Below are 26,204 nucleotides of genomic sequence, written 5' to 3'. Positions count from 1 at the left end.
ATAGTTCTGAGAACGTTTTGAGGGACTTTTTAAGCTCCTACTTCAGAGTAGGTGCTCTCCCAGCACAAGAGGAACCTTGAGTGACATCACTGTACATTGATTGGTCGAACACATGAGCCTGTGCAGCACCGGCAACCGCCATCTTTAAAAACCTGTGCAACAGCTTGTAACAGTAGCCTTAATAAATGAACCAAAACACGGTCAAATGCTATACCAACTGCCGGCCTGCTTACGTCACTTCAGCATTCCTATTGGCGGTGCAAATGCAAACAAAGTTCCTCTCAGGGAGCTCCCCATAACTGCTTGGTCCTAAAACGCCTATTGACTCTGCCAATGTGAGGAGGTCTTTAGATCACAACAAACTGCTGGTTCATGTTAAAAGTTCTTCAGCAGCCAGACCTCTGTGTCCCAGAGACTCTAGAGTTCATCATGAAGGGTACGACGCTGCCATTTGGGATGGTGTGTGACGTAATCAGCCGCTTCCAGCACAAGGCGCATGAACTCCCCCACATCAAAGGAGTAGTTGGTAAACTTCGGATGGTCCCCGAGGGTGGGATGGTGACCCTGAGACAAGGAGGAAAATGTATACATTAAAAGGACATACAAAAGCAAAGGGAGACACAACATAAAATCATAGAAATGTGTGTGTTCATCACTGTACATTTGTTCTGCTGTGCCTATGATTGCACATAATTAAATGCGTGTACGAGAGTGTGTGTATACGTGAGATAGGTGAGATGAATTGAGGAGGCTTGCCATGCTGAGTTGCTGGGGAGCTAATGGCTGGTGTGGGAGTTTCCCCTACCTTGTCCTGTGGGAGCACTTTGTCCATTTTCTGCCAAGTCACGTATCGAATGCCCCGCAGCCGAGCCAAATCTCGATAGCAGCTCTCATCCTGACAATTATATCTGGGAGGGACAGATGCAGACACTTTATCTCTTGCTCACCTCGGTCTGCCTCACTTTCTCTCCTTCTTGCTCCATCTCTCTCTCTCTCTCTCTCTCGCTGTATGCACACTGTGGCTCTCGCTCTGTGTCACTCACCAAAATGCCCACAAAACACTCACACATGCTCATTCACACACACACACACACACACACACATTCCAATCAGCTCCTCTTCACAGGGTAGCCAGGTGTGATGAATGCCTGGTTAATTAGACAGTATTTCATAGTCGTACACCAAGTGTCTGAGGGGTACTTTGGGCACAGCACGCTGCCAAACTCATCGCTCTCCCTGCTCCCCTCTCTGTCTTTCTCTGTCTGTCACTCACACACACACAGGCAGAAAACAAGTGTCACTCACAGCTCAAAGATGACAGCCCAGTCAGGGAGGAAGAGGAGGTGTGTGAGACCCGCCCCGTGCATCCCTATAAAGATGTCAGAGTTGTGGGTGATCCTCAACTGCACCAGGAAGGGAACATCCCTGAAAGACAGTCAGACAGGGAGTCACACATCAATCATCTTCAATGTGTAAACACTGTCACTATTACACAATGTACTTTCTTTATTCTTAGACAGCACTGTTACATCCCTGACCAATGCTAAGCAGCACTGAATAGCTCCTGCAGTAATGTGGCCTGCACTCTATAACTCACTTGTATTTGTAGTCCACCACATTGACCTCCAGTAAAGGCACAGTCTTGAGGGCATTTACCAGCTGTAACAACAACAGAGGGACGTGTTCTCTGATCAATGAGAGAGCAAGCAAATATGGGCAGTGACCATATAAATCACAAGCCTTTTTTACTTGTACTGTTTATAGCAAATACGATTTTAAATAGGCACTTAACAGATGTGGGCAGTAAATCAATGGTGGAAAGGAGGAGCTGAGGGAGTGGAGGAGAGTTGTATAGAGTGAGGAAAGAGAAAGAGACAAAGAGAGGGGAAGAGAAAGACAGAATAAAGGAAAGGGGGGACAGGTGGCAGATCAGGATGGAGAGAAAAAAGAGCAAGTGCAAGAAAGTAAGAGACAGAAAGGAGGAAGGGAGGGAGGGTGGTGCTGGACTCACCTCCACTTGGTTTAATATCCTTCTGTATTCTGTGCTGCGTGCCAGCAGGGTGACACGAACACGCCCCTCCTGAAAACAGCAATGCACCCAATAATCAATCAGCCAAGGACAGAAAAGATAGGCGGCTGAGAAAACATGATGCTCATTCAAAATATGTAAAAGGCCTCTACTTAAAATGTCTCTTTTATACAGCACAGAGGAAAGGACACATTAGCTAAAATCACATCACGTGTTTTTGTGTAGTGGAACCAAAGGTTTTCTTTTCTGATGTGCTCTCATCAGTTAATACAGTGTGTCCTAAGATGCTTCTTTGTCTATATTTTTCCACTGCCACCTTGTGTTCTGAAAGAGAATTTAGACTTTAAATGAACAATAAGGATCATAACTTCATTATCCTTAATTCAAAGTAGTGACACTAACAGCAACTTACCACCTGTGCAATCTGCTGTACACAATAAACCAGGCAAACTACAGCTAAACACCTGACTATAAGCAGTGGACATATATGTATTCAACACAGACCTCATTTCCTCCCTTGCCCCTCTTAAAACATATTTTTAAAAAGTTGTGAAAAAGATGCCATTCTAAGCAAGACCAGACCAGAGCAAATTATGACGAGGGGGAGATAGGAGGAGAGGCGATGTAGCGGTGGATGAATGGGACACAGTAGAGGAGAGCAGCAGTGTGAGTCTCTAGCTGTGCCATTAATCTAGGGATGAAAGGAGGAGCTGAGGAGAGGGTCAGGGCCAAGAAGACCTTTCATTCAGTCGCCGGCCTGCTATCGCTAGCAGCCCTGTGTCTCGCTGAAAAGCCTCTTAACATATTTCCAGTGAAGGCCATGAATACCCAATAAGATGCTCCACAGGAAGGAAGAAGTTATCGGACTTTGCTGGTCATAAAGATACAGTCAAGCACTTCAAACCTGGGATCATAAAACACCTGTGAGGAGCGCTGCAGAATAATGGGTGTAGGAGATGAATAAAGGGGTGAGTACATAGCTGTGACAATATGTACGTGTGCGTACGTACAGTACTTATGCATGTACTTTTGCAGAAACTAGAAGGCTGTTCATGTCAGTGAGGAGCTCTTTCCCTGAGTTTGTTATAGTAATGAGATCACCAGTGAAGTCTAGTTGTAGTAAGTCCTAGTGAGTGTACAGCAGTGACTCCATCGCACATGGTCGCTTATTCTGCAATTCAAAATCAAATTCACTGTAACATGATCTTTGCTTAAACATTGCAGGGAAAGCCTGATCACTAAAAGAAGTGAACACGTTTCCAAACTGAACACTCTCATCAGAAAACATTATTAAATCAAATATACCAAAAAAGACACTATTGAGACTTCAATCTAACCGTAACAGTCTCAAATATCTGGAAAAAAAGGCACTCAAGAAACAACAATGTAATTACTTCGAGCTTTGTAATCAAATGATCCAAGGGTGCCCTCGTGGCCTATGAGTTTAAGGCACCAATCATCAGCCCCACAGTTACAGTCTGCATATAATATTCTGTCATAAGGGATAAAATGCCCAAAAACAGTAAAAAAGAGAAATGCATGTTCACAAGTAATCTACAACACCTTTCCAGGTCGGATCTTTTATCGCTACATGAGAACTTACAATATGAACCATTAGAGATGTGTGTTTGTGTTCCCACTACTGTTTCTATGGCTTTCATTTAACAGATAAAATTGACCTCTTGATTCGTTATCCAAACAGGCATTCCTTCAAAAGTCGGTAGAACATATTGGTGTACTAATTACAATCTCAAATGCACATCAAGCTCCCTGGTGGTCTAGTGGTTAGGAGTCGGTGTTCTCACCGCCGCAGCCTGGCTTTGATTCCCAGTCGGGGAACAAGCACTTCATGTCTTACAAACAGTGACTTTGTGAAACTTTATTAGCTGCCCGACAACAGTAAAAATCATTACTGAGTAATTTCAGTGACAATCTGTATACCACAACACCATCATCAAAACACACACCACCAACTGGAGAACAGATTAGGCAAAGAAAGAAACTGTCACCAAGTGACAACATATTTGCTTAAGAGCGAAGCAAACCGGAGATTGAAAAATGACCACTGAAATGAATCATGTTTACGAGTAATCTACAAGACCTTTCCTGGTAGTATCTTTTATTTCTACATAGCTCACATTAGTGTTAAATCATCATCATCTTCCTGTTTGTTCTATTCATATTGTGTCTGTTTATGTGTCTGTGTCTGTATCATAATTCCAAAAACTGTGCTTAAGGAGGCTTCCTCAAGTCCCTGGTGGTCTAGTGGTTAGGATTCGGCGCTCTCACCGCCGCGGCCCGGGTTCGATTCCCGGTCAGGGAACTAGCTTTTGGGACTATTTAGTAACTAAAACAATCAAAATGAGGAACATACAGCTCATATGCAAAGAGTCTCAAGACATGATGTTGTACATTTCCTCTTTGCCAAAGCAGCATTCCTGTTGTTGGTGTATATTTTCATGACATTGTCGAATCATGGACAATTGTGGTACAAAGACTGTCATTGAAACGAGTCAGAAATCATTATTACTACTGTCAAGCAGCTAATCAGCAATTATTCATTGTTTGTAAGAGGTCTGCATCAGTCTGGCTCATCTCAGCCAAGCCTAATATGTCTAGTACATACACACACACACACACACACACACACACACACATATGTCTAGTCTAGCCCAGCATGTCCGAATATATCTAGTCTGAAGTGACTTTATATGGACCAGTTGTTCAGGTCTGGCTATGCAACACTAATAGATGGAGAATGTGAGAACCAGCATAAATGCATGTTTAGGAGTAATCTACAAGACCTTTCAAGATAGGATCTTTTATCTCTATGTAAAAGCATACAATATAAACCGACAGAGAAGTTAGTTAACAAAAGATCATAATCTTCCTGTTTGTTCTCTTCATAATAGGTCTGTTTATGTGTCTGTGACTAGCAGAGATGTGTGTTTGTGTTCCCACTACTGTTTCTATGTCTTCCATGTAATAGTTATAGGTGACTTCTTTATGCATCATCGAAACAGGCATTCCTGCACAAGCTGGTGGATGCATCTGCCAAGAGTAGCGCCAGCAGCTGCAGCAGAGAAGAAGTTACTGGTGTGTCTGCGGCTGCAATAGGGCAGAGCTTTATGTCCTGAGAGGTGATGCTCTGCACTCTGCAGCTGACACTCTGTAACAGATGTCTGTCTAGCGAACAGTGGGTCTCTGATAGTAGTTAGAGAGTAGTAATAAGGATTTCTGGCTTGTCTGTGTACCGCAATCTTCCACGATTTGAGAGGATCATGAAATTATCCAACAACAGGAAAACTCATCATCGTTCTGGGATAGGGGGAAAAAACGCTCTGGCTTGTTTGTTTTTCTTTAAACCAATCACAATCGTCTAGGGTGGCGCTGAGCCCAGGATGCAGCAATGGTGTCGTTGCAAAATAGTGGAACAAGGGGGCAAATGTTCCACTAAAACAAGTTCCCCTCAAACAAGTGAGCCCTGGCATTAAAATGGTTAAATCCCTGCTAAAGAAAACGCCACATAAAATAGTAAACAACATATGTAGACTATGTGATTTTACAACTTTTACTGTTGCATGGATGCATATCATAATTCCAAAAACTGTGCTTAAGAACACATCTTCAAGTCCCTGGTGGTCTAGTGGTTAGGATTCGGCGCTCTCACCGCCGCGGCCCGGGTTCGATTCCCGGTCAGGGAACACATTTTTAGGAATAAAAAATTAGCTCATAACTGCACTGGGGCCTGCGCTCTAAACCATGCTATAATAATGTAATCTTATATATCTATTGGCAGACACAGAGGTGTACGTGCAGATAATTTGGTGTCATTATTGCCTCCACATAAAACCATTAACAAGCAATTTACAAATCAACCTCATTAGGATGCATAAACCTTGCATATGTAAGCCATAGATGCATGTCATAATTGGAAAAACGCGTCCCCCCCAATGAACGAAAGAGGGAAATTTGATTACCCCAATTATCCAAAAACTGTCATCCATTGGTACGGGGTCAAGACAATGCTTTTCTGTGTTTACTTACACTCGGCCAGGTGGGGGCAGCATTCATTGTACTGTCTCTGTCTCTCTTTGGGTTACTTGCTTCACTAAAACTATCATTGGTGATACCAGAAAACCTGAGTTAAGCCCGGAGATAGCTGTTAACCCACTAATCTTGCTTCTCCTATTAGTGTTGCAATGTTACATTTATGTATGGTATGTATGTTTTAATTAGAAAGTTAAAGAGCCAAAAAATGTATATCCCTAACAGGCAGGCATGATTATGTTATTTTTTCTGTGTGTGGTTCTTTTTTGTCTCAGTATATAAATGATTTGATTCTCTATCACTGCTTGTCTTTTAGTCAGAACAACTCAGCAACTATGAGTGAGTTGCTAGGGAAAAGGAAGGAGCCAGATAAAAGAGTGGATGTTTCTAATGCGCTTCATTTGTTAAAATGAGTTAATGAAATCATTCAAAACACAAACTACATGTGTTCATTCGCCTATAATGTTCAATGCCACGCTAGTTACAACCTGCTACATCCATGGCACTGATTTATGGATATACGTGACCCCTTTACGCATTTTCCACAGTAGTACTCCCTGGTGGTCTAGTGGTTAGGATTCGGCGCTCTCACCGCCGCGGCCCGGGTTCGATTCCCGGTCAGGGAACACATTCTTTAGGTCTATCCTATAAACACTGATGATATATTCAAAATTACATTCTAGCCTAGGCATATATTTATATATACTAGACAAATTACGAACCAGGCCAATGCAGGCCTGCACAGTTTCGGTCGCCGTCTTGTTGAGTGAATTGCATGATGGTTAGTGAATCTGTCCGACTTGCTCTGGATGCTCGACTGCGTGAGACTTGGAAATCTCATGGGACAAAGACGGACGCAGTTGAAAGAACTAGGCGCCACAGGTGCTCTTCACGAGCTGCAGAAGCGAAATGCTTGATGGAAAACGGCTTGCCAATATCTCAAGCTAAGCACGCATTGGGTGTTTTTACCCCGCGGTATTGATCAAACTCTCCAATTGACTATTTCATAATTTTACATAAAATGTATCCAGTGAATTCTATAACCTCAAGACATGTGAAGGTTGATAACTCTTGTTCTTTTTGTGAATATGCTGATGAAACATCTATCCATTTATTCTTTCAGTGTAAAACACCTACGATTTATATAATACGATTTTAGTCTGATTTTAGTCTGATTTAAATGATCATGCTTTGAATACCACTAATGTTCCTCACTGCCCTTACAAATTCTTTTCTAATGTCTGTCTTTATTCATTTATCTTAGGATTTCACTCTGAGTCTGTGAAAGTGGCGGCTGCTTGACAGTAGTAATAATGATTTCTGGCTTGTTTCGATGACAGTCTGTGTACCACAATCTTCAATGATTTGAGAATGTCATGAAAAGATTTGGCAAAGAAGAAATGCCGTCATCAACACTGGCTGAGAGATGCTCAACGACCAGCATGACAAACTGCATCCTGAAAAATTACCATTGAGATGCATCATCACCTCTCTGGCAGTACATGCAGAAAATGTACATTGTAAGCTTCACTAAGATAGTATTTGTTACCACCTTTACTACTCTATTGAATTGTGTTCGATTATAAAGGTGTTCATGAAACTGTGTCCATCCTAAATATATAAACAAAATTATAATATTAAAGTAACAGATGTTAATTAGTGTTTCCTAAAAGAACACATTCCTACCTTTGGCCCATCTTGCAGGATGTTTAGTCGATGGAGGACATGCTGGGAGAACGCCCTGAACATCCCTTCACCGTAGCAGTCTGAGATCTGAACACCACAGAAAGTGTCAATGGCTCACACATGCAATTATTTTTCATCCATTCAATTCAAAATATTCTATCAAAATGGTTATGTTGTTATAGGTTACAATAATTGTTTTTTTTAGAAAATCTACTGATTTGAAATGAATTGACGGCAAATTGAATCTGGCCATACTAGTGCACTGCACTGGGTTCTGATGAAAAATATGAAACACACTGGGAATCTGTCAATTGTAAACATATTTCCTGATCTCCCTGGAATGAATATCATATGAGCCAAAGGATATCACACATACACTGCTGCACTGCAGATGTAAATGTGAGCACATGAATATAAACATGACATGTGCTGCAGGGGCAATCAAAAGCATCAGCTTGAGGCTGACCTATCAATATTTCACACCTCAAGGCTGGATCCACAGGACAACACATATTTACATAGTATCATATATATACTAATCTCCTTGGAATTATCATTTAAATAACATGAGCACTTGCTGAGCTTTTGAATACATCACATGAATATTTGACTTGAACTGCATGTTTATGACTAAACCGGATATCATTGTGCATGTGGGGAGGAACGGCCAATAAATGACTTTAAAAAATCTATCACAAAATGTGAAATAAAAACATAAATGAATACACACACACAAGGCAGCATTGAAACTATGAGATACTGCAAACACATGTACATATGTAAAGTACATCTGGTTAGTTACACACACATATACATGACGGGTAACTTACGAGAGGCGTGTTGTAAAAGAGGCCATATCTCATTCTTGGTAGGAGGGAGAAGAAGGCATCTTTGAAACACACCTAAGGACAAGCGTGAATAAATCAATGAAGTAAGCATACAGCATGGCAAAGAAATCCATGAGTATATGTCATGGTGTTGCACACACATGTGCATGCATGCATACTTATTTGACAGTGCTTTCAAAAATATTGGAATGATGATTTTGGTGTACATGAAAGATTATAGCAATATATAATATAAACATAAAACCTGCTCATTGCTGTGGTATGAGGTATTCTCAGAGATCACTCAGGTGCTTAGATGGGACATCATTCTTATTGGATTTTATATTGATGAGTGTCTGTAGGAGGTGCACATTTCTTATCTGTTCAGCCATGGTTGGTCATACTAACTTAACAGTTTCTTGCATATATATTTCAACAAGACCATTGTGGCTGCTTGTGGATAAACCAAACACAATATTTCCTGTGTGCCAGAGGACCAACCCAGCACCGAGGGTCTGTAACAACACAGGCTTTAATTAACTTTTATAGACTAAAAACAATCAATTTGGTTGCTATTTCTAAACAGCCATACTTGAGTATAATAAGTGATGAGTTCAACACTTTTACTAAGAAGGAACGCACAATGTCCAGCCAGAGGCGACATGATACCTACTCTTTTCGAGTCATACGTCTTCAGGTGGATGATGTCATGATCTGAGAAGGCCCTCCATGTTTCACTGAACAGATCTCCATAACTATAAAAACTCTGGGAAAGACATAAAAAAAAGAAGTGAACAAATGTTAATTCAATTAATGGTACCTCTGAAACGACAAACAAACCAATAAAACTAAAATCAACTACAGCCTTTAGCAGTGCCAGAGTCAGTCATTTGTTTCCAAACTCTGCTGGTTGTCTTTTGATAAAGTTTTGGTTTTCGACTAAATCTGTTATCACACTATCATCTAACAGACTGCTGCTGTTTGGATTGCAGTGTGGCGTTTGTGCTGAAAGGTCACTGCTTTCCTTCTCCTTGACAGTTTTCTCTCCCTCCCATTTCTCTTTCTCTCTTTCCCTTTTCCTCTTTACCTCTGTGCATAGTGGGGGGAACAATGGGCCGGATAAGACTGTCCGTAAAGCATTCTGTTTTTCAACTGGTGTTTCCCCTTGATGTCTTCATCAGACACATATGCCACTGACTTGTTAAACACAAACTGTGACATTGCAGACTAACTACGGTTTGACTTTCTAGCTAGGTCGCAGTACTCAAATCCAATCTGTTTTAAGACTTTAAGGCTTTTTATCTATATTACACCCCCCTTCCATTGAAACTGCAGTGGGAGGCATCAGGTACCCACCGTGTCCCACATGATGATGTTGATATCTGAGCTGAAGGAGTTGTTAATGTGCTGGGAGATGTAGAGGTTGACAAAGTCACAGAAATGGTGGTACATGTTCACCCCTATTAGAAAAACATAAATTATCATTTTTGTCATCATGTCACAACTGAAAATGTAAAATAGGTGAACTGTGAACATCAGTCTCTTCTAGGCCTTTAAACTGAGTCACATAAACCTTTGTTACTTACCAGCATCCAGTTTCATAAAAACAGAGGGTTTTTCAATGATGATGTCACAGTGTCCATCCTCTATGGGATGAAAGTCCAGCTCTGTGTATGTCTGCAGCTCAGCATACCTACAAAAACAGCACAGCACATCAATGTAGTGTTGTAAATAGGACCGTAAAAATTCTGCATTATGGAAATAACAAATATTACATTTATAATCGTTTGATTTGATTTCTTTTAAAGCTCCTATGTGTAGGAGTGGAAATTTCAGACTTTGGCTGCTGCCAGTGGAAGCATCAGAAAAGAAACTGTGGCAGACAGCCATGCAAACTGATACCACTGAACCCTGCAGTGACACTGACATGAGTGGGCTGAAAGCAACACAAAGACTGCAGTAAGACTATGATAGTCTCATTTTTTTCACAAACAAAAACGTACTCCATTATAATTATTTGTAACATACTAAAATCGCATTAAGAGTATAGTTACAAGATTATGTTGCCTCTACTTTTTAATCTGAAATGAGACGATAAAGTTTAAGCAATAAATAGGTAGAACACTTATTTAATATTAACATAATTTACTATGATCATCGGGGATAGTACATTAGGACAGGTCATAATTGAAAATGTGATATTTTTCGATTCATTTCAAATGACATTAGCTTGTTAGTGTCCCCCTGGAGACAATTATTTGAATTGTTGGAGATTAGGACAAATCCAGTTGAGGTCAACAGCTGCAACAGAGTTACTCTCAAAGTGCCAGTGAAAGGTGGTCAGGGTTAAAGTCTTCGATGTGAAAATGAACAACTCAAACAGAATCCAATTAATAATGAATGATATCACAGAACATGTTAGATAATTAGAAGACATTATGCATTGCTACATAAGGTGCACATTATGAGCAAGATTTTACATAATCTGTCAGATTTGCTCAGGCTGTTCTGGTTTATTGCAGATGGCACAACTCTCTCCACAGGAAAAACACGAGCCAGCCAGGAGTCGAACCTAGAATCTTCTGATCCGTAGTCAGACGCGTTATCCATTGCGCCACTGGCCCACTGGCACACCATTGCCTTTTAGCAAAAGACAACCACAGAGCACACCCTCACATTCCTGACTGGCCCAGCCCCCTCCCCCAACATCCCCTTTCAGGACTTCTTTGAAAAGGTCTTTCACCACCAACAAAAATATGATCACAACGTCGTCTTTGAGAGAAATATATATGCGTTGATGTAGGAGTTACATTTATTGATATCAGTGAGGTGAGGACCGACTTCATCAGTTTTAATATTTCAAAGCAAGGTCACTGCTCCAGCTGTCTGTTTGGTCTTTTGAAATGAAAATGGGTGACAGTTTGTTTAACTCATCCACTCAACAAGTATTTCCACCAGGGAAAGGTACTACTCATGTTCGCAGCTGGTTGTTTTCTATGAATCACTCCACATTCCTTTGAGTCTGTAACAGTTGTCTGCAGAGCTTTGCATCTTTCAGATTTTGCCTCCACTGTTCATCCTGTAATTGAGACGTAGCTGGTCCAACTCAAAGTAAACATGGCACACACTGTAACTACTAATTCTCTTAAGACGTTCAGGACATTAATACCCACAGATGCATGTTCAGTAAAGTTCTGGCAGTACAGTGCACAGAGTAGCTTATCAATGTGGGGGAAAAGCACCACCTAGTGATGGTCTATCTTTTTACATCTCTTGATGGCAAAAATAGCTCCCTGGTGGTCTAGTGGTTAGGATTCGGCGCTCTCACCGCCGCGGCCCGGGTTCGATTCCCGGTCAGGGAACTTAATTTTGGCCCTATTTAGAAAATAAAACAATATAAAAACTGCACTGGGGCTTGCCCTCTCAAGTCAATGCTAAAATCATGTCATTTTATATATCTATTGGCAGACACAGGGGCGCACGTGCAGATCATTGTGTGTCATTATTGTCTCCACATAAGATCGTTAACTAGCAATTTACAAATCAACCTCATTAGGATGCATAAACCATTCATATGTAACCTATGGATCCATATCATAATTCCAAAAACTGTGCTTAAAAAGGCTTTTTCAACTCCCTGGTGGTCTAGTGGTCAGGATTCGGCGCTCTCACCGCCGCGGCCCGGGTTCGATTCCCGGTCAGGGAATGTACTTTTGGCCTCTTTTAGTAACCGTAAACCCAAGTTTTCTGTAAGTCCCAATAGCTCATACACACGCCATTGGCTATAGCTCAATAACTGAGTGTGTGAAAGTGTGTGTCCTGTCTCACCAAGATTGTAAGGGGCTCTTGTGCTCTCCCTCAGCAGCAAGTACTCGCTTGTTCAGTCTGCAACGACCACCGATCTCACCTATCTGAATGAAGTCCTCCTTGTATCTGCAGCATAAACAAGGACACATTTCAAGACCCACTCATCCGTGTCAGTGTAATGCTTTTTTCATGTACATGTCACTTTCAAACATACTGACCTCTCATGATTTCTGCGCGGCTTACGCAAGTCCAGGTAAAGGTTAGTTGCCTTACAGAGGCGAGTGTGGCTACTACATTTTAATGATGAGTCCCCCTGGAAAAACATCAAGAAATCTTTAGTATTTAAGGGATATTAATAAACTCTGGACCTTAGAGATTGTGGGAGTCTCTATACTATACTCTCTCTATACTACTGTTTTTGAACTGCAAATTAGGTGTAGGCCTATTGTCTGTGGACTCTTTTGTTTAACACTGTGTCTGTTTCTACCTGTTGTTTCTTCCTGTTGACTCTGTGGGCCTGTGGGAACTAAGGAAATGAGCAGACTTACTGGCTTGCTGGCCTTGCAGAGGGTTTTGAGCTCAGTGAGGCGCTCCTTAACGTAGCCAAAATCAGCCTGCTTCCAGAAAAGCTCCTGGGCTGCCTCCAAAGAACGTGCCCTGACAGATCAGAGATTTAGTCAGATCGGCAAAGCCAAAACCAAAATGGTTCATCTATGATGCATGCTATGAATGAGTTCACTTTAACATTGGAAAAACAAAAGAGACTGTGGTCCAGTAAATTCAAAACCTATGAATAAAAGATTACTATTTGTTATACTTGAGATTACTGAGCACCTGGCATCATGAATGGCTGCTAGGAGAATGAGGATAGTACATTTTAAACTGCATTACACTTGAGAACATAAAGTGTGTTAGAGCGTGATGTTGAGGAACAATACCATCCAGAGTCGGCTTTGGTACAGACTGGATAGCTAAAGCGCTTCCCTGGATCACAGTTCTTCTCGTAACCCCAACAGGCAGACAGATCCTGCAGCGCATCCTGTTGTAAAAACAAGTGTAAATATATACGTGTGTGTGTGTGTGTGTGTGTGTAAGAGAGAGAGAAAGAGAGAGAGAGAGAGAGAGCGGGACAGAGAAAGACAAGTTTCATATAGTGTTGTGACACAAGTTTTGCCTCGAATTGTATCTTTCTAAAGGATACTGATGATCTATTGAATCTATTAAAAACTACAGAACAAAACTGGGACATACACCGTGGGAGGTAAAACAGTGGTTCCCTGTCTGACTACGGACAAAAAGTATATTCTGTCAATTTACATTGGCTAAGTCAGTCAAGTCAGTCCAAATGCAGATCAAGAATATTTGTTAATCCATTCAATGAGCTAACTAAGCTGGTGGAGTTGCAACTTAGGTCAAAATAAAATAACTTTACACAATAGTAAGTATCTATGACACCACAGACGAAGGCCCAGGACAATCTTTCCTGTCTTCTTTACACGCATATTAATGTACAGAAATTATATCATTCGGAACTGCAACTGAGTGTAATCACTTGACCAGTCAATTAATAAACAACTTCGTTAGAGCTTTTTCTCACAGTACAGCAAAACTCAGAGGCTAACATGCTGCCACTCTACACTGAAAAAAAGATTTGAACAGTGAAAAGTTGACAGAGCATATCTTACTTTAAAAGGGCAGAGTGGGTCCAAGCGGCATTGCTTGGCGACCCTCTTGTTGTTGTAGAGGAAGTAGGGTACGTGCTCCGGCGGCAGGGAGATCCTGCTGTAGTTGAGCAGCAGTGCTGGTGGTTTGTGGTTCGTGCTCTCAGCCTTCTCAGTGGTGACCACAGTGAAAGAAAAAACGATGCTCAGCGCTAGCAAGAGCAGCATAGTCAGAATTACACAGACATGTGAGATAGCTGCTGCTCTTCACAGCACCCTGAGGGGAAAAAAAGAAGAGGAGAGGCCGAGACACAGACTCAGACTTGCACTCTGTAATCTTGGTTGTAAGCCTCACACCACAGTGTACAAGCATGTGGGCACAAGCAAGTGTGTGGGAACTTAGCTCCAGGCGGATCTGAGCGCCACATAAGGAAAGGTCCTGCTGCAGGAAGTATTACTGACCCTTTTTCCGACTGTTGTCTGAGCAATCATAACTGAGGCTGAAAGGGGCAAATGAACACTGCTGGCTGGTAATAATGTGACCTATGCAGCTCCAGGTGGCCAAAGCAGTGTATACACACAGCACAGTGTCAGTCATATTTCCATGATCAATGTGATTTAGATTCAAAACTGCAAATGACTACAATCTCCATTAAATAATGTGCAGCTGACAAATCATAATGCAATTGAACAAGTTTCTTTTTGTTATTTGTTGTGTTTATATGTTTCCATATTTGGAATGGAAATGAAAGATACTATGCATATGCTTACACAACCACTGACAGTCTTCACTCCCAAAATCAATGATCATAGTAGTGTGACTGCTGTTACTGCAGTTAGAGCACTGTGCTGTCCAACAATGGCTCCAAAGTCTTTGCACATCTAAAGGAGTTGAGAAGGACTGGTGTTGCTATATATGACTTGTAACAAAATCATAAACCTTTCTGCACAGTGGGTTTGGTAACAATATGTTGTTAAGAGTTACAGCATCACCAGTCATGCTATGGGCGTAACGGGATGCCTGAAACTACTGTGCTGAATAAAAACAACGGCTCTATCTACAGGAGTAAAGCATATGAAAACACAACGTCTTTTGCTGGCATTAATGTTAGTTGCAGCTAATTTTCATCGTTAAGGACCACTTTAATTGTTTATGTAGTTATAAGGCAGATGTTTTTACGAATGTCAAATGTGTCCCCTAACGTTATATCCCCATCTTTATGTCGCACGTGAGCCCTTCGAGAAGAAGCAAACTTCATTTTAGCTAGCCATGCAACTATCAAACTTTCAGCTAGCGTCAATTAAGCTAGTTAACTAGTTACGCTTCAATATAACCCGCCAGGAACAGACTTCAAAAGCATGTGAGATGTAAAGGTTAAATGTTAAGACTGAGGATATGTGGAGGTAATAACGCATTACTTACTCACTTAATTTTTTCAGGGGTTAAACTATGAGAATAATATATTGGAGGCTAATGTCTTAAATATTCATGTGTCGGCTAACATTTAGCGTTAGTTCTTGACAAAGCCAAGCACCCTTAACGTTAATTTAAGCTGTAGCGATGTGGCAGTAAAAGAACTGGACAGGAAAAAATATTTTACACGGTACAAACACTTGCCACAGACACAAAACTCACTATCAGTGGTCTTCTAATTAAGGCTGGTATGAGTTTGAGTGAGAGGCAGTTTACCTGAATGCACAGCCTGCTCTCCCCCAGATTGAGGCGATGATGTTGCCGGTGGTCGCCATAACACCGGAAATCTTACACCGGTGTGTAGTATGCAGAGATAACCACAGGGTGGCGCTGTGCACCACACTTTCTTCAACACTAGGTGCTGTACAGCCAAGTATCATTTTAAATAAAATTGTATTAATTACATTTTATATATGAATACATAGTATGGCTAGTCTTGTATCAAAATATAGATTGGACAACTGTATGAAATAGTTCAGAACATGAATATTTATTTGAAGAGTTGTGTGTAGCATTGAGATTATGTAGTATTCTCTGAATGCAATGAAACTTCTAATGCGTGATTCCACACAACTTTAGAATCACAGTATTTTTCACCGCCCAAATAAATGTTTATTAATTTACATATTTATACCATTTAAAATCCATCCAATCTTCAGGATTTCAATCACAGACTACTCTCAGGTCTACACATGTAGTTATTGGTAAGGAGTTAAGAACAATACATAAATTTGTCTGTACAATATTTTTATATATAATTCTTAAATCATTCTGATAATGCCTTAAGAAAGAAACAAGGATGAATTTGTATAGTGCAAAAAACCTTCACCACCTCCTACAGTTATAAACTGTTTATACAATCCTATGTGAAAGGTTCAGTCATAAGAAATGATGTCTAAAGTAAAGTCTGTAAGTCCCAAAGATCTCAAATGGACACCCGAATAATAAACGTTGGCTATCCTTCATACTGATTCTGTAATAATACAGTGTATATTGTGCATAATCCCAACTTCCCCACTTAAATATAATATGTGATAATTAGTTCAAATAAAATAACAGATAAAGATATATGAATTTTCTTTTGACACAGTGATTAAACTTCTCTGCCCTATCTTTTTCTGTGAATGCATGTGTGGCTAAGATGATCGACTGATTTCTTTGCGAGTGTCCCAGAAGTAACATAGAGCCGTAAAAACAGTTTATTTCTGGTTCTGCAGCAGTTCATCTATCTGGGTTTTGTACATGTTCTTCACATCTTCAAGGTCCAGCCTCAGCTCTTCTGCCTCCTCAGCCTTTTCTCCATACATCTGCAGGATCGTGTTGTGCCTCTGCTCCAGTTCCTGAAATGCGTGGCCGCACAAATTAGAGGAACCTCTGCAAATACATCACCTCTCAAGAGCAAAGTTCAGATGGAACTTTTCCAATGAACATTAAAGTATCTCTCTAGTAAGTTCCCTCTATTTCCTTATATACCTTGAGTTGAACTTTCAACTTGGGGATCTCCTTCACATTCTCCTCCATCTCATCGTTTTGATTGGTGAGTCGGACGAGCTCTTCAGACATCACAGAACGACTCCTCTCTAGGGTGGAGATCTCAAGCTGTGACAGCAAGATGAAAGAAAATGGGCAGTAAAAAACACTGGTACATAGCAGTGTTTCAGTGCAGTACTTTCCAGTAATTTTGCTGTTAATACCAGTTGTTTTTTTCACATTTAAATACATTCTTTTTTCAAATGGTAAGAAAACATTGTAGATTTGGCCAGCCCTCTGTCTGCAGACGGTTGGTGACATGTTGCATACCCATTACACTAATAAATAAAGTCTTAAGCAGCTTTATGTGGGTTTGTTCTGAATTGCTACCTGCAGCTGTGCTATTTCTCCTTCTCTGAGTTTGAGTTGAGACTGGAGGTTCTCTATGATGCTGGAGCCTCCGGACAGCCTGGCGGCTTCGTACAGGTTGGTCCCGCTCATCGACACAGACATGGTCATGGCACCCAGTGGGTGGTCTAAGGAGTCATCCTGTGGACAAATAAAACAAAGTATTGGGCCAGTCGAGCTACACAAATCAAAGCATGTACAAACTAATCTTCATTTCTAGATTCTAACATTCTTCTCCCAGTGTGTACCTGGGAAAGAATAGAGGTGTGCAGACCAGCATTGTCTGCCCCACTGATGGAGCTGGAGCGGGACAGGGAGGGTGTGGAGGAGGCTGGGGGCTCTCCTACAGAGTGGGTCATGGCCCTCCGCTCCTGAAAGGGAAACATTTCACAATGTCACAACTCTTACAGAACAGAATTAAAACATCTGAACTCTTTGAATTGAGACATTTTGATTATATGCAACAGGCTAAATATAACATGTGGTGTTAATAAACTCTAAAATTATCCTAAACCTTTTCCTTGAGTGCCTCTTGTGCTAAGTAGCATTTCTTCTTCTCTTGCTCCACCTTCATCTTCTCCATCTCTAATTGATTGGTCAGCAGCAGCTGGTGAAAGAAGCAAAAAGATGCACATGAGGAAGTCGTTTCATAGAGTACAACAACACAAGTAAGAAAGAGCATTATGGTACCTTTTCCTTCTTGGCATCTTCTAGTGTCCGAATGTGTTCTCCGCGCAGATTTTCCAGCTCAACATGCTCCCTACATTGAGACAACAAGCAACACGTCACTACAAACAAGACTCAAAATCAGTGAAACACCCTTCGGACATTCTTATAATGAAATCAATACAATGGTGTGAAATATAATGACAATCTTCAGTGAACATTTCCACTGAAGAAGGAGCTACATGGTTCCTTAAGCAGCAAAGAGCTGTGTACAACATCAGTTTAAATAGTGTTTTTTCAGCATTGTTTAAAGCCATGCAGGTAAGAGGCAGTAAAGGCATTTTATTGTAGTATCAAAATATATTTTCATCCTTTGTGTCACAAAATGCCTGCCCAGTACACCATACATAGATCAGCATGAGCTAAAACGAACCGAGCCAGCCAGGAGTCGAACCTAGAATCTTCTGATCCGTAGTCAGACGCGTTATCCATTGCGCCACTGGCCCCGTCGCAGTGCTCCACCTTCTCACAAAAGATAACCATGTGGCACAAAGGCCACATGTACATGCATGACTGCTTCTGTCAGGGGGGGAAACCCCATGGCCTCTGCTTCACACTCTGACTCATAAATGGGTTTGTGGTACAACAAAAAGCACCCTCCAGGAAGCATTAGCATTACAAGGGGAGCCGTGGCAACTAAATCTTTCTAAACACTTTAAACACCTTTATCCAACCCAGAAAACTATGCCAGTAATTTTTACACACACATTTATCTGTAAAACATCCAGCAAAAGTTAGATATTTAAGGTGAAAATTTATGCAACAGGAACTGACTGAAGCATAAAAATCACTGTGTTGTCTACTAATGTTGTAATGTTGGTTTTTGGAAGCAATGATAAAAATAAGACAAAAACACTGCCATTGGAAAAAAACGTCCTGTGTGCAGTCTGTTACAGAGTACTTCCCGATGCTCCTTCCTTCTGTCCCGCAACACATTTTCTTGATGGTTAGGATAAAACTTAGTAGCAACCCTTTCAGCATTTGAAGGCCATGCCATAGTTCAAATGAAACCAACTAACTTGACCATTCAACTCATATATCAAACCCCACACATGGCAAAACCATAAAGAAATGCACTGAGAATAGACAGTATGAGTGATGATGACTGGCCAGATGTACCTTATCACACAACCTTGTAGGCTTTAAGTTATAATATTTTACCTGCTGGTCTCATCCTCCAGTTTCTCTCTCTTGTTCTTCTCAGCCTCCAGCTGTGCCAGGAGCCGGGCCTTTTCCTGGCGGAGCAGGGAATTCTGGGATTCCAAAGAGGCCAGCTGGGACTTGATGGACAGCAGCTCTTCTGCTGCTGATCGCTCCTTCTCCACAGCAACAGCCAGCTGTGCCTGGGCGTCCGCTGTACAAAAGAGAAGGAGCATTAATGGGAGAACAAAAAATGATGTTAAGCTTTTTGCTCACTTTGTGCAATACTGTATTTTGGCAATTGTTCTGCACATACCTAGCCTATCAGAGATATTCTTCTCCAGTTTTTCCCAGGATGCCGTCTGTCCGCCCAATGAGGCCTGTAAGTTTTCAATCTGTCGCAGTAGGGGCCGCGTTGCAGAGGTAACACTCTGACTGAGTTCCTGGTTCCTAGTCTCTGCCTCCTGAAGCCTCTGTGGAAGATGACAAGAAACAAAACTTTGTGCATTAAACAAATCCTGTCCCTGTCCCAGTGTTATTGTTGCCTATTGGTTGGACACCTCCTAACCAGCATATCATGTTACCTGCTGCAGCTCACTGATCTCCTCCCTCAAATAATCTTCTTTCCTTGCTTGCTGTTGCTCAGCCCTCTGCAGAGCCAGTCTCAGATCAGCCACCTGTACACAACATTAGAAAAAGTCAATAAAGGATGTCCTGTTAAATTTGGCAGTGATTATATTAATGTCTTGTGTTGAAAATTAAACAAGGGTGGGACAATAAATAATAATAATAAATAAGTGTGTATATACAAGATTAAAGTCACTGCTAAACAAAAGTATCAACAGCTTATGATGTAAACATTTAAACATTTGCTGTATCATCCAGCCCTAGTGGTGTCCCATGGATTGTGATTTTGTGAATGAAAGCAGATGAACAAAGTCTGGGTATAGTGAAAGAATGACACACCGTCAACTACGCCTGTCTGAGTGAGTGAGTAATCGGAACAGGAAATTATTTGGCCGCAGCACCTTCTGCACCACAGAAAAACTAAATCTGGGGCAAATAACAGCTGCAACACTGACTCACGTTTGAGGATTGAGGTTTATGAGCAACCCAGCACACCTTGGTCGGATGAGCCTTCAATACCTTACTTACATGCAAAGCAAACTATTTGTTCCATGGTGTGTGTCTACACATTCATGAGCCTGTGTTACCTGATTGGCCAGGGCCTCCTGTTGCAGCCTGGCCTCCTCCTGGGCCTTCTCAAGAGCCAGGCTCAGCTGCTCCTTGGCCTGTGTGTCCCTGCTAAGAGCTGCTTCTTCGGCCTCACTGACTCTGCTAGCATTCGCCTTGTGAAGCTCTGCCAGCTCCCTGACAACAGAGATGTAGAAGTCGGCAGTGAAACCTTTGTTGCTGTTTGGCTCTGCGCTTCATCACACCAGATTTAAAATGAAACAACGATGGGGTATTTATATATTATTTAAGTATAAGTTAATTTGTACCATTACTTTCTGTCCCCTTGAAACTAGGAGACTAAGTACAAAAATGGTTACAATTCTTATAGCAAAACAACCTCAAATTAAAGGTGAAAGTCAACGCTTCATCATTTCAAATGCAATAAACTGCAGTACCACACAATAAATGTGTCACTTTCCAAATACTTCTGCACTGTATACTCTGTCAACCATGGAATAATATGATGAAATGTGAAGTACAGTACAATAGCTGTCTTGTGAGGTTTGATATACAATATGAGCTCTGGTCGTGTGTCAGTGTTTACTTGTACGAGTTGTCCAGAGCAGCCTGGAAGCTCCTGTTCTGCTCCTGCAGCTCCTCAGAGTCCGTCTGCAGCCTGCTCAGCTCCTTCTCCTGCCGCTCCACCACAGCGTTCAGCTTCTTGATGTTCTCCCTGTGCTGTTTCTCCACCTCCTCCTTCCCATCTAGAACCTAAAAAAAACATAAAACATGGACAGAATTGTAGCCATGATTATACTCTACAAGTTAACTATAACTAACACTGTAATCATAGAAAGTAACTGAGGAAAACAAATCATGTTTTACGTTGGTTTATGATGGAACACAGAGAGAGAACGGTGCATCTTGTGTTTTTAAGATCTGTTGATTTTTTTGGGACACAACTTTTACTCAAAGCCTTATGTACTATAAAAATTGAAACCAAAAAATGACTTTGACAGCCTACTCCATCCATCCATTATCATGTTAAATCTGCTCGTCTACCAAAATGTGTGGTTCTGAGGTGCGTATGGTTCAAGTGGCTGGTTCAAGTATTCATTTCAGAGTGGGTGAAGAACAGTTTTAGGATTACTTTCATCTTTAAATCAACTCCCACCTGGTGACATTCATTCCTGCTTTTTCTAATGAAAAGCCAAAATCATGTACAATGTCACAATGGAACCTCACTGCTCAAACTCACTTCCTCTAATATTAACCACAGTAATCCTCCTGAGTAGAGACTCAAATGCTGCTAACTGAAGCAATCAAAACGAAGTTCAGTTTGAGTACATTGACTGCAGTTAGTCAGTTGTAAAAAAGAATAACCTGTTAACTTAAGATTTAACCCCTAAAACCAATATTAACAATGTCTCCATCGAACATAATGAATGAAAGTGAATTTAAAATGAAACATCACATTTAAGCCAGAGACACCAAAATGATCGAACTAAGTGGAAACTTAATCAAACTAAAATGTAGAGAAAGTTCCATTGAGTCAAAATTGATGGTAACTGATATAGAAAATGACAACTACTGCCCAGAAAACCTGAAAAAGCGATGGCAGGGTAGAAATTCTGTCTATGTACTAAAATCTGACCTGCTGGAGTTGTCGGAGATCCTCCTCCAGCTCCTTGATTTTCCTCTGTTGCTTGGTGATCTTTGCGTCGCTCTCCTTCTCCTTCACACGCAGTTTCTTGATGATGTTGCTGTGCTGCAGCTGCTGCTTGGACAACTTTTCACCTAGAAGTGATGGAAATAAACATCTACTCATCCAACTTAGGCAAGAACAGATGCTGAGACGACAAAGATCAATCTGCAGTCGGGAAGAAGGTACCGGATACACCAAGCCAGCACTGAGAGGCTCAGGAAGAGCTTCTACCCTCAGGCCACTAGGATCCTAAATGAAGCCAGACACATCTCAGAAATGGAAGGTTTCACACACTAAATAAAAACAGATAACCGAGATATGCTGGAACACTAAAAGCTTACCGTTTGTATATATCCTGGTGATATATGACCTGTCTTACATTTGATTTCTTAGGGCCATCACCCAGCATCATGCCTACTCTTCATTCAACACTTTCAGTGTTACTTGAGCAACTTTTTCAAAAGTTGGATATGGGAAAAGTAGCTGTAGTACTACGCAAGACCTAGTCAACAACTGGCTTTATGTTTAACATTTTCTTCACTGTACAACCTGTCTAGAGTGGCATTGTGTAGGTTGGTGGAGGTGAAGAATAACAGTCTGCTACATAAATGCGTTGTACCTTCTTCCAGCAGGCCTCGGATCTGCTCTTCCTTCTCTTTGATGATCTCCATTGTATCACTGGAGTTAAGTCTTGTGGAAAGCTCTTCTCGCAATCCCTTTATTTCCTGTTGCAGAGGAAAATGTTCATCTTTGACACAGACACAGATTTGGGATTTTGACATCAAAGTAGATAAATACAGGTTAGTTAAAAACAGTATAGCGTAGAGCCTCAGATAACCAATATGCGAGTTACCTTCTTGGCTATGTCTCTTTCTTTGCAGGCCAGCTGAGCCTTCCTCTCTGCATCTGCAATGCGCTGGGTGAACTCTTCCTTTAGGGACTGAACAGTGGAGCTCTCCTCCTTCAGGGCGACCACTTCACTGGAGGATGAACATACTCGTTAGTGTAAGAGCTCATTGTCAAAATCTATACAGCTCAAATAGATTATTTTAAGCATTTAACAATCACTCAAAAATTTCAGCAGTATTTCTATATTGTATTTAGAGGATTACATAGGTACATAATGGTATATAAATGAAGACTATTTAAAACATTATTGTAGCTTAATTTCATTGAGTTCAACATAATTATGGCATTATAATACATGATACAATGGTACTATGTTGCCTTGTCTGACTTGGTTATCAGCGGGAACATCAGCTATCTTATCCAGATTATCAGTGTCACTGTGAACCAGGTGTGTGTGCCATATACTAACTCTTTGAGATTGTCACATTCCTCGTCCAGCCTGGCCTTGTCTTTGCTGACAGCCAGCAGCTGGGACTCTCGCTTCTCCAGGCGGCCCGACAGCTCATCAATGACCTACAACATGTCCACAACATTTCTTTTTGAAAAGCCTAAAAATATCAAACATGCTCATGAGGAAAGCAGTGCAGTAGTGTTTGAATATACTGTGAGAGTTTTACGGTTGCCTTGATATAGCATAACATATACCATAACAAATTCTGGGACTTACAGGGGAAATACTCATATTTGACCAACTTTTTTAGGACAAAAACTCTATAAAAAAAGACTATATACTGGCAGATAATTTAACACACATTAGTGTCCAATTGTCTTCAACCACATGGCAAAGTTGACAAGATTAAAGCTATTAAAGCTACCAAAATACTGAGTGGGTTTAAACACATTTGTTGTTACTTTTTAAATGTATACATGTTGTTTTGTGATGATGCAGATGTTATTTTTCAATGAATTACTTATGCTCTGATAAACAGCTTTACTTTTATAGTACTTTTGCATGGGACAATATACAAATCAACTGTAAGTATCCCTCATGTTTGTTTATCAAAGTGTTGTGGCAATACTGGAGGTAAGGTGTTTTGGAGTTGAACAATAAACTCTAGTGTATTCAACATGATCCATGCAGCTATATGGACTTTGTAAACATACATGAACATGTGTATAATATGCACACAAATAAATCTTTACAAGTGATCCAAACAGCTACATAGAAAGACAATACCAATTGCTACCTTTTGAAGCTCCAAAATCTGAACTGTTGAGAAACGTTTCATCTCTTCTGTGATTGGTGGCGTGATCTGTTCTTCAGCTTTGGAGGTAGGATCAAACAGTGTGGCAGATCCCTGTTCAGATCCCTCTTCCTGTTCTGTCAAGTCTTCAGGCTGCTCACTATTAACAGGCGTCGCACTCCTTCCACTCTCCTCCATCTCATCCAGGGACTGCTCCCTCATTGTTTCAGTAAAGCCCTCTTCTTCTTCTTCTTCTTCTTCTTCCTCCTCCTCCTCCTCTTCCTCTTCCTCCTCTCCTACCTTCTCCGGCGTGCCATCTCCCTGCTTCTGACATACAGCTGATGACACTGTTAAAGGAGCAGAGCTGGCAGTGACAGACGCTAGTGTCCGGCTGCCAGGGATCTCATCATCGGAGTTAACCTCGCTGACACTGCGGCTGTCCAAAGACTGCACACTGAATGAATCTATGCGCTCAAATGCGTCCGAGGAGGAACCACAGCTCTCCGTGAGTTTGGAATAGTCCTCCAGACGGGGGAAATCTCCACAGGTGGAGGCACTGAGAAGCTGGAAGGAGCCCTGCATTAGGTGGAGGCCAGCTTTGCTCTCTCCTGTTTCTTGTCTGGAGCTGGCTGAGCTCTCGCTCAACACAGACTCATGGTCTAGCACTTCAATGTCACTGGTGGTAGAGGTCCCTGAGGAGAAAGCGCTGACTGGAGGGGAGGGGGTATCATTTTGACGGTCCTCCACCTTTGAGTCTTTATGCTCTATGAGTACTTCTTTAGAGGAGGGGGAGGGTGAAGGATCAGAAGGGGTAGAGCTCTTAGGTTCAGAAGTGACAGCAGAAGGTTCAGCGGCATCGGTGGTATCCTGCTCAACCTGGTGATCTGATGGAGTCTGGGACTGCTCTGTTTTTGAGTCTACAGAAACTGTTGAGACAACATCTGTTTTTACACTGCTCGGTTTGCCGTCAGGGTTACAAGGAAGGTCACCGGATGAAGAAGCAGGAGAAACTGGCTCCAGGAGGATAGCGTCTGCATAAGGTGCTGATGGTGAGAAAGCAGGCTCAACTGGCTGACTCTCAGCAACTGTCTGATTCTCGTGACTCTCATCAGCAGGTGCTGACTTTGGAGTCTCCCCTTCTCTTTGGACCACAGCCTCTTTGTTTTTCTTGTCCTTCTCCTGAGGCCGCCGTTGAGACATAGTAGGGGGCACAGACACTACCTGGGTTTTGGTGACACCTTGTGCTTCTCCGGCTGACAGAAAGGCACTGAAAAAGTTTTCGGATTCATCCACAACTGTGCGGGTGACAGGGGTAGTAATGGCCTCAGAGGAAGGAGGAGGAGTGGTGGTCTTTTCTTCTGGGGGTGCTTCCCACTGTGACATTCCCCATCCTCCACTCAATGACAGCTTTCCAGGTAATGTAACATCTGACAGAAAAGAAATTGTCCCAGTTGTGACAGTAATCCAAAATTTGCATATTGCCACATTAGCAGTTACCACCCTGATGCATTACTTACCATTGTAGGGCATTACAACTGTGTCACCCCATTGGTCCTCTTCTTTGATGTCCAGAACTCGGTCGATTGACTTCTGAGCTGTTGTTAAAGCTTGTTTAGCGAAGGTGGACAGGTGAGATGCGTTGAACCAACTCATTTTGACTATTAGGTTAGCTAGCTACCACCAAGTTCAGAAACTGTAAACACGGACCTTAAAGGGCATTTGGCGTCGCCACACAAAGCACAGTCAATTTATATGCCTCTGCAGTTTCCGTTATCAACAATAACCTCGTGCGAACAATATGTCGCAATTTCAAATTTGGTTCTGTCGAGAAAAGCTCTGCTGACAGCTAGCTACCACTTAGCTAGTTAGCAAAGCTGTAAGTTAGCCAACGCATAACGTTCGTGTACGGGAACAGCATCAATCCCAGATACAGTTACAGCTCTCAAACTGAC

General features: G+C 41.6%; 2 protein-coding genes and 7 non-coding genes across 10 annotated transcripts; 5 read left to right on the top strand and 4 right to left on the bottom strand.

Moving 5' to 3' along the window:
- Window positions 1-417: 417 nt before the first annotated feature.
- eogt (EGF domain-specific O-linked N-acetylglucosamine (GlcNAc) transferase) lies at window positions 418-14,288 on the bottom strand. The gene is made up of 15 exons (XM_070903283.1): window positions 14,085-14,288; window positions 13,338-13,438; window positions 12,948-13,056; window positions 12,618-12,712; window positions 12,421-12,525; window positions 10,179-10,285; window positions 9,949-10,052; window positions 9,266-9,358; window positions 8,596-8,667; window positions 7,766-7,852; window positions 2,012-2,080; window positions 1,598-1,659; window positions 1,306-1,425; window positions 806-908; window positions 418-564 (listed from the first exon to the last, which is right to left on the bottom strand). Exons 1-15 carry the CDS (start codon window positions 14,286-14,288, stop codon window positions 418-420), a joined length of 1,578 nt encoding a protein of 525 aa, XP_070759384.1.
- On the top strand, window positions 4,281-4,352 carry trnae-cuc (transfer RNA glutamic acid (anticodon CUC)). The gene has a single exon. It is a non-coding gene; the product is annotated as a tRNA-Glu (tRNA).
- On the top strand, window positions 5,662-5,733 carry trnae-cuc (transfer RNA glutamic acid (anticodon CUC)). The gene has a single exon. It is a non-coding gene; the product is annotated as a tRNA-Glu (tRNA).
- On the top strand, window positions 6,634-6,705 carry trnae-cuc (transfer RNA glutamic acid (anticodon CUC)). The gene has a single exon. It is a non-coding gene; the product is annotated as a tRNA-Glu (tRNA).
- Window positions 11,144-11,216, bottom strand: trnar-acg (transfer RNA arginine (anticodon ACG)). Its single transcript has one exon. It is a non-coding gene; the product is annotated as a tRNA-Arg (tRNA).
- Window positions 11,883-11,954, top strand: trnae-cuc (transfer RNA glutamic acid (anticodon CUC)). The gene has a single exon. It is a non-coding gene; the product is annotated as a tRNA-Glu (tRNA).
- Window positions 12,227-12,298, top strand: trnae-cuc (transfer RNA glutamic acid (anticodon CUC)). Its single transcript has one exon. It is a non-coding gene; the product is annotated as a tRNA-Glu (tRNA).
- Window positions 14,289-16,123: 1,835 nt separating the features above from the next.
- Window positions 16,124-26,092, bottom strand: tmf1 (TATA element modulatory factor 1). 2 transcript variants are annotated; one of them, XM_070902474.1, is made up of 19 exons: window positions 25,770-26,092; window positions 25,204-25,679; window positions 24,589-25,146; window positions 24,256-24,516; window positions 23,478-23,581; window positions 23,013-23,139; window positions 22,779-22,884; window positions 22,109-22,251; window positions 21,059-21,225; window positions 20,493-20,649; window positions 19,863-19,955; window positions 19,595-19,751; window positions 19,300-19,492; window positions 18,103-18,172; window positions 17,927-18,019; window positions 17,661-17,780; window positions 17,395-17,553; window positions 17,008-17,133; window positions 16,124-16,874 (listed from the first exon to the last, which is right to left on the bottom strand). In XM_070902474.1, the coding sequence occupies exons 1-19, from the start codon at window positions 25,903-25,905 to the stop codon at window positions 16,734-16,736; spliced, it is 3,387 nt and encodes a 1,128-aa protein (XP_070758575.1). In that variant the 5' UTR covers window positions 25,906-26,092; the 3' UTR covers window positions 16,124-16,733. The 2 variants fall into 2 exon arrangements, with proteins under 2 accessions (XP_070758575.1, XP_070758573.1); XM_070902472.1 differs by having other exon boundaries at window positions 17,661-17,783; window positions 24,256-25,679.
- trnar-acg (transfer RNA arginine (anticodon ACG)) lies at window positions 18,512-18,584 on the bottom strand. The gene has a single exon. It is a non-coding gene; the product is annotated as a tRNA-Arg (tRNA).
- Window positions 26,093-26,204: the final 112 nt, after the last annotated feature.

This window comes from Enoplosus armatus, chromosome 3 (genome assembly GCF_043641665.1).
Source record: "Enoplosus armatus isolate fEnoArm2 chromosome 3, fEnoArm2.hap1, whole genome shotgun sequence".
Classification (NCBI taxonomy): domain Eukaryota; kingdom Metazoa; phylum Chordata; class Actinopteri; order Centrarchiformes; family Enoplosidae; genus Enoplosus; species Enoplosus armatus.
This window is presented reverse-complemented; position numbering and strand designations above follow the sequence as displayed.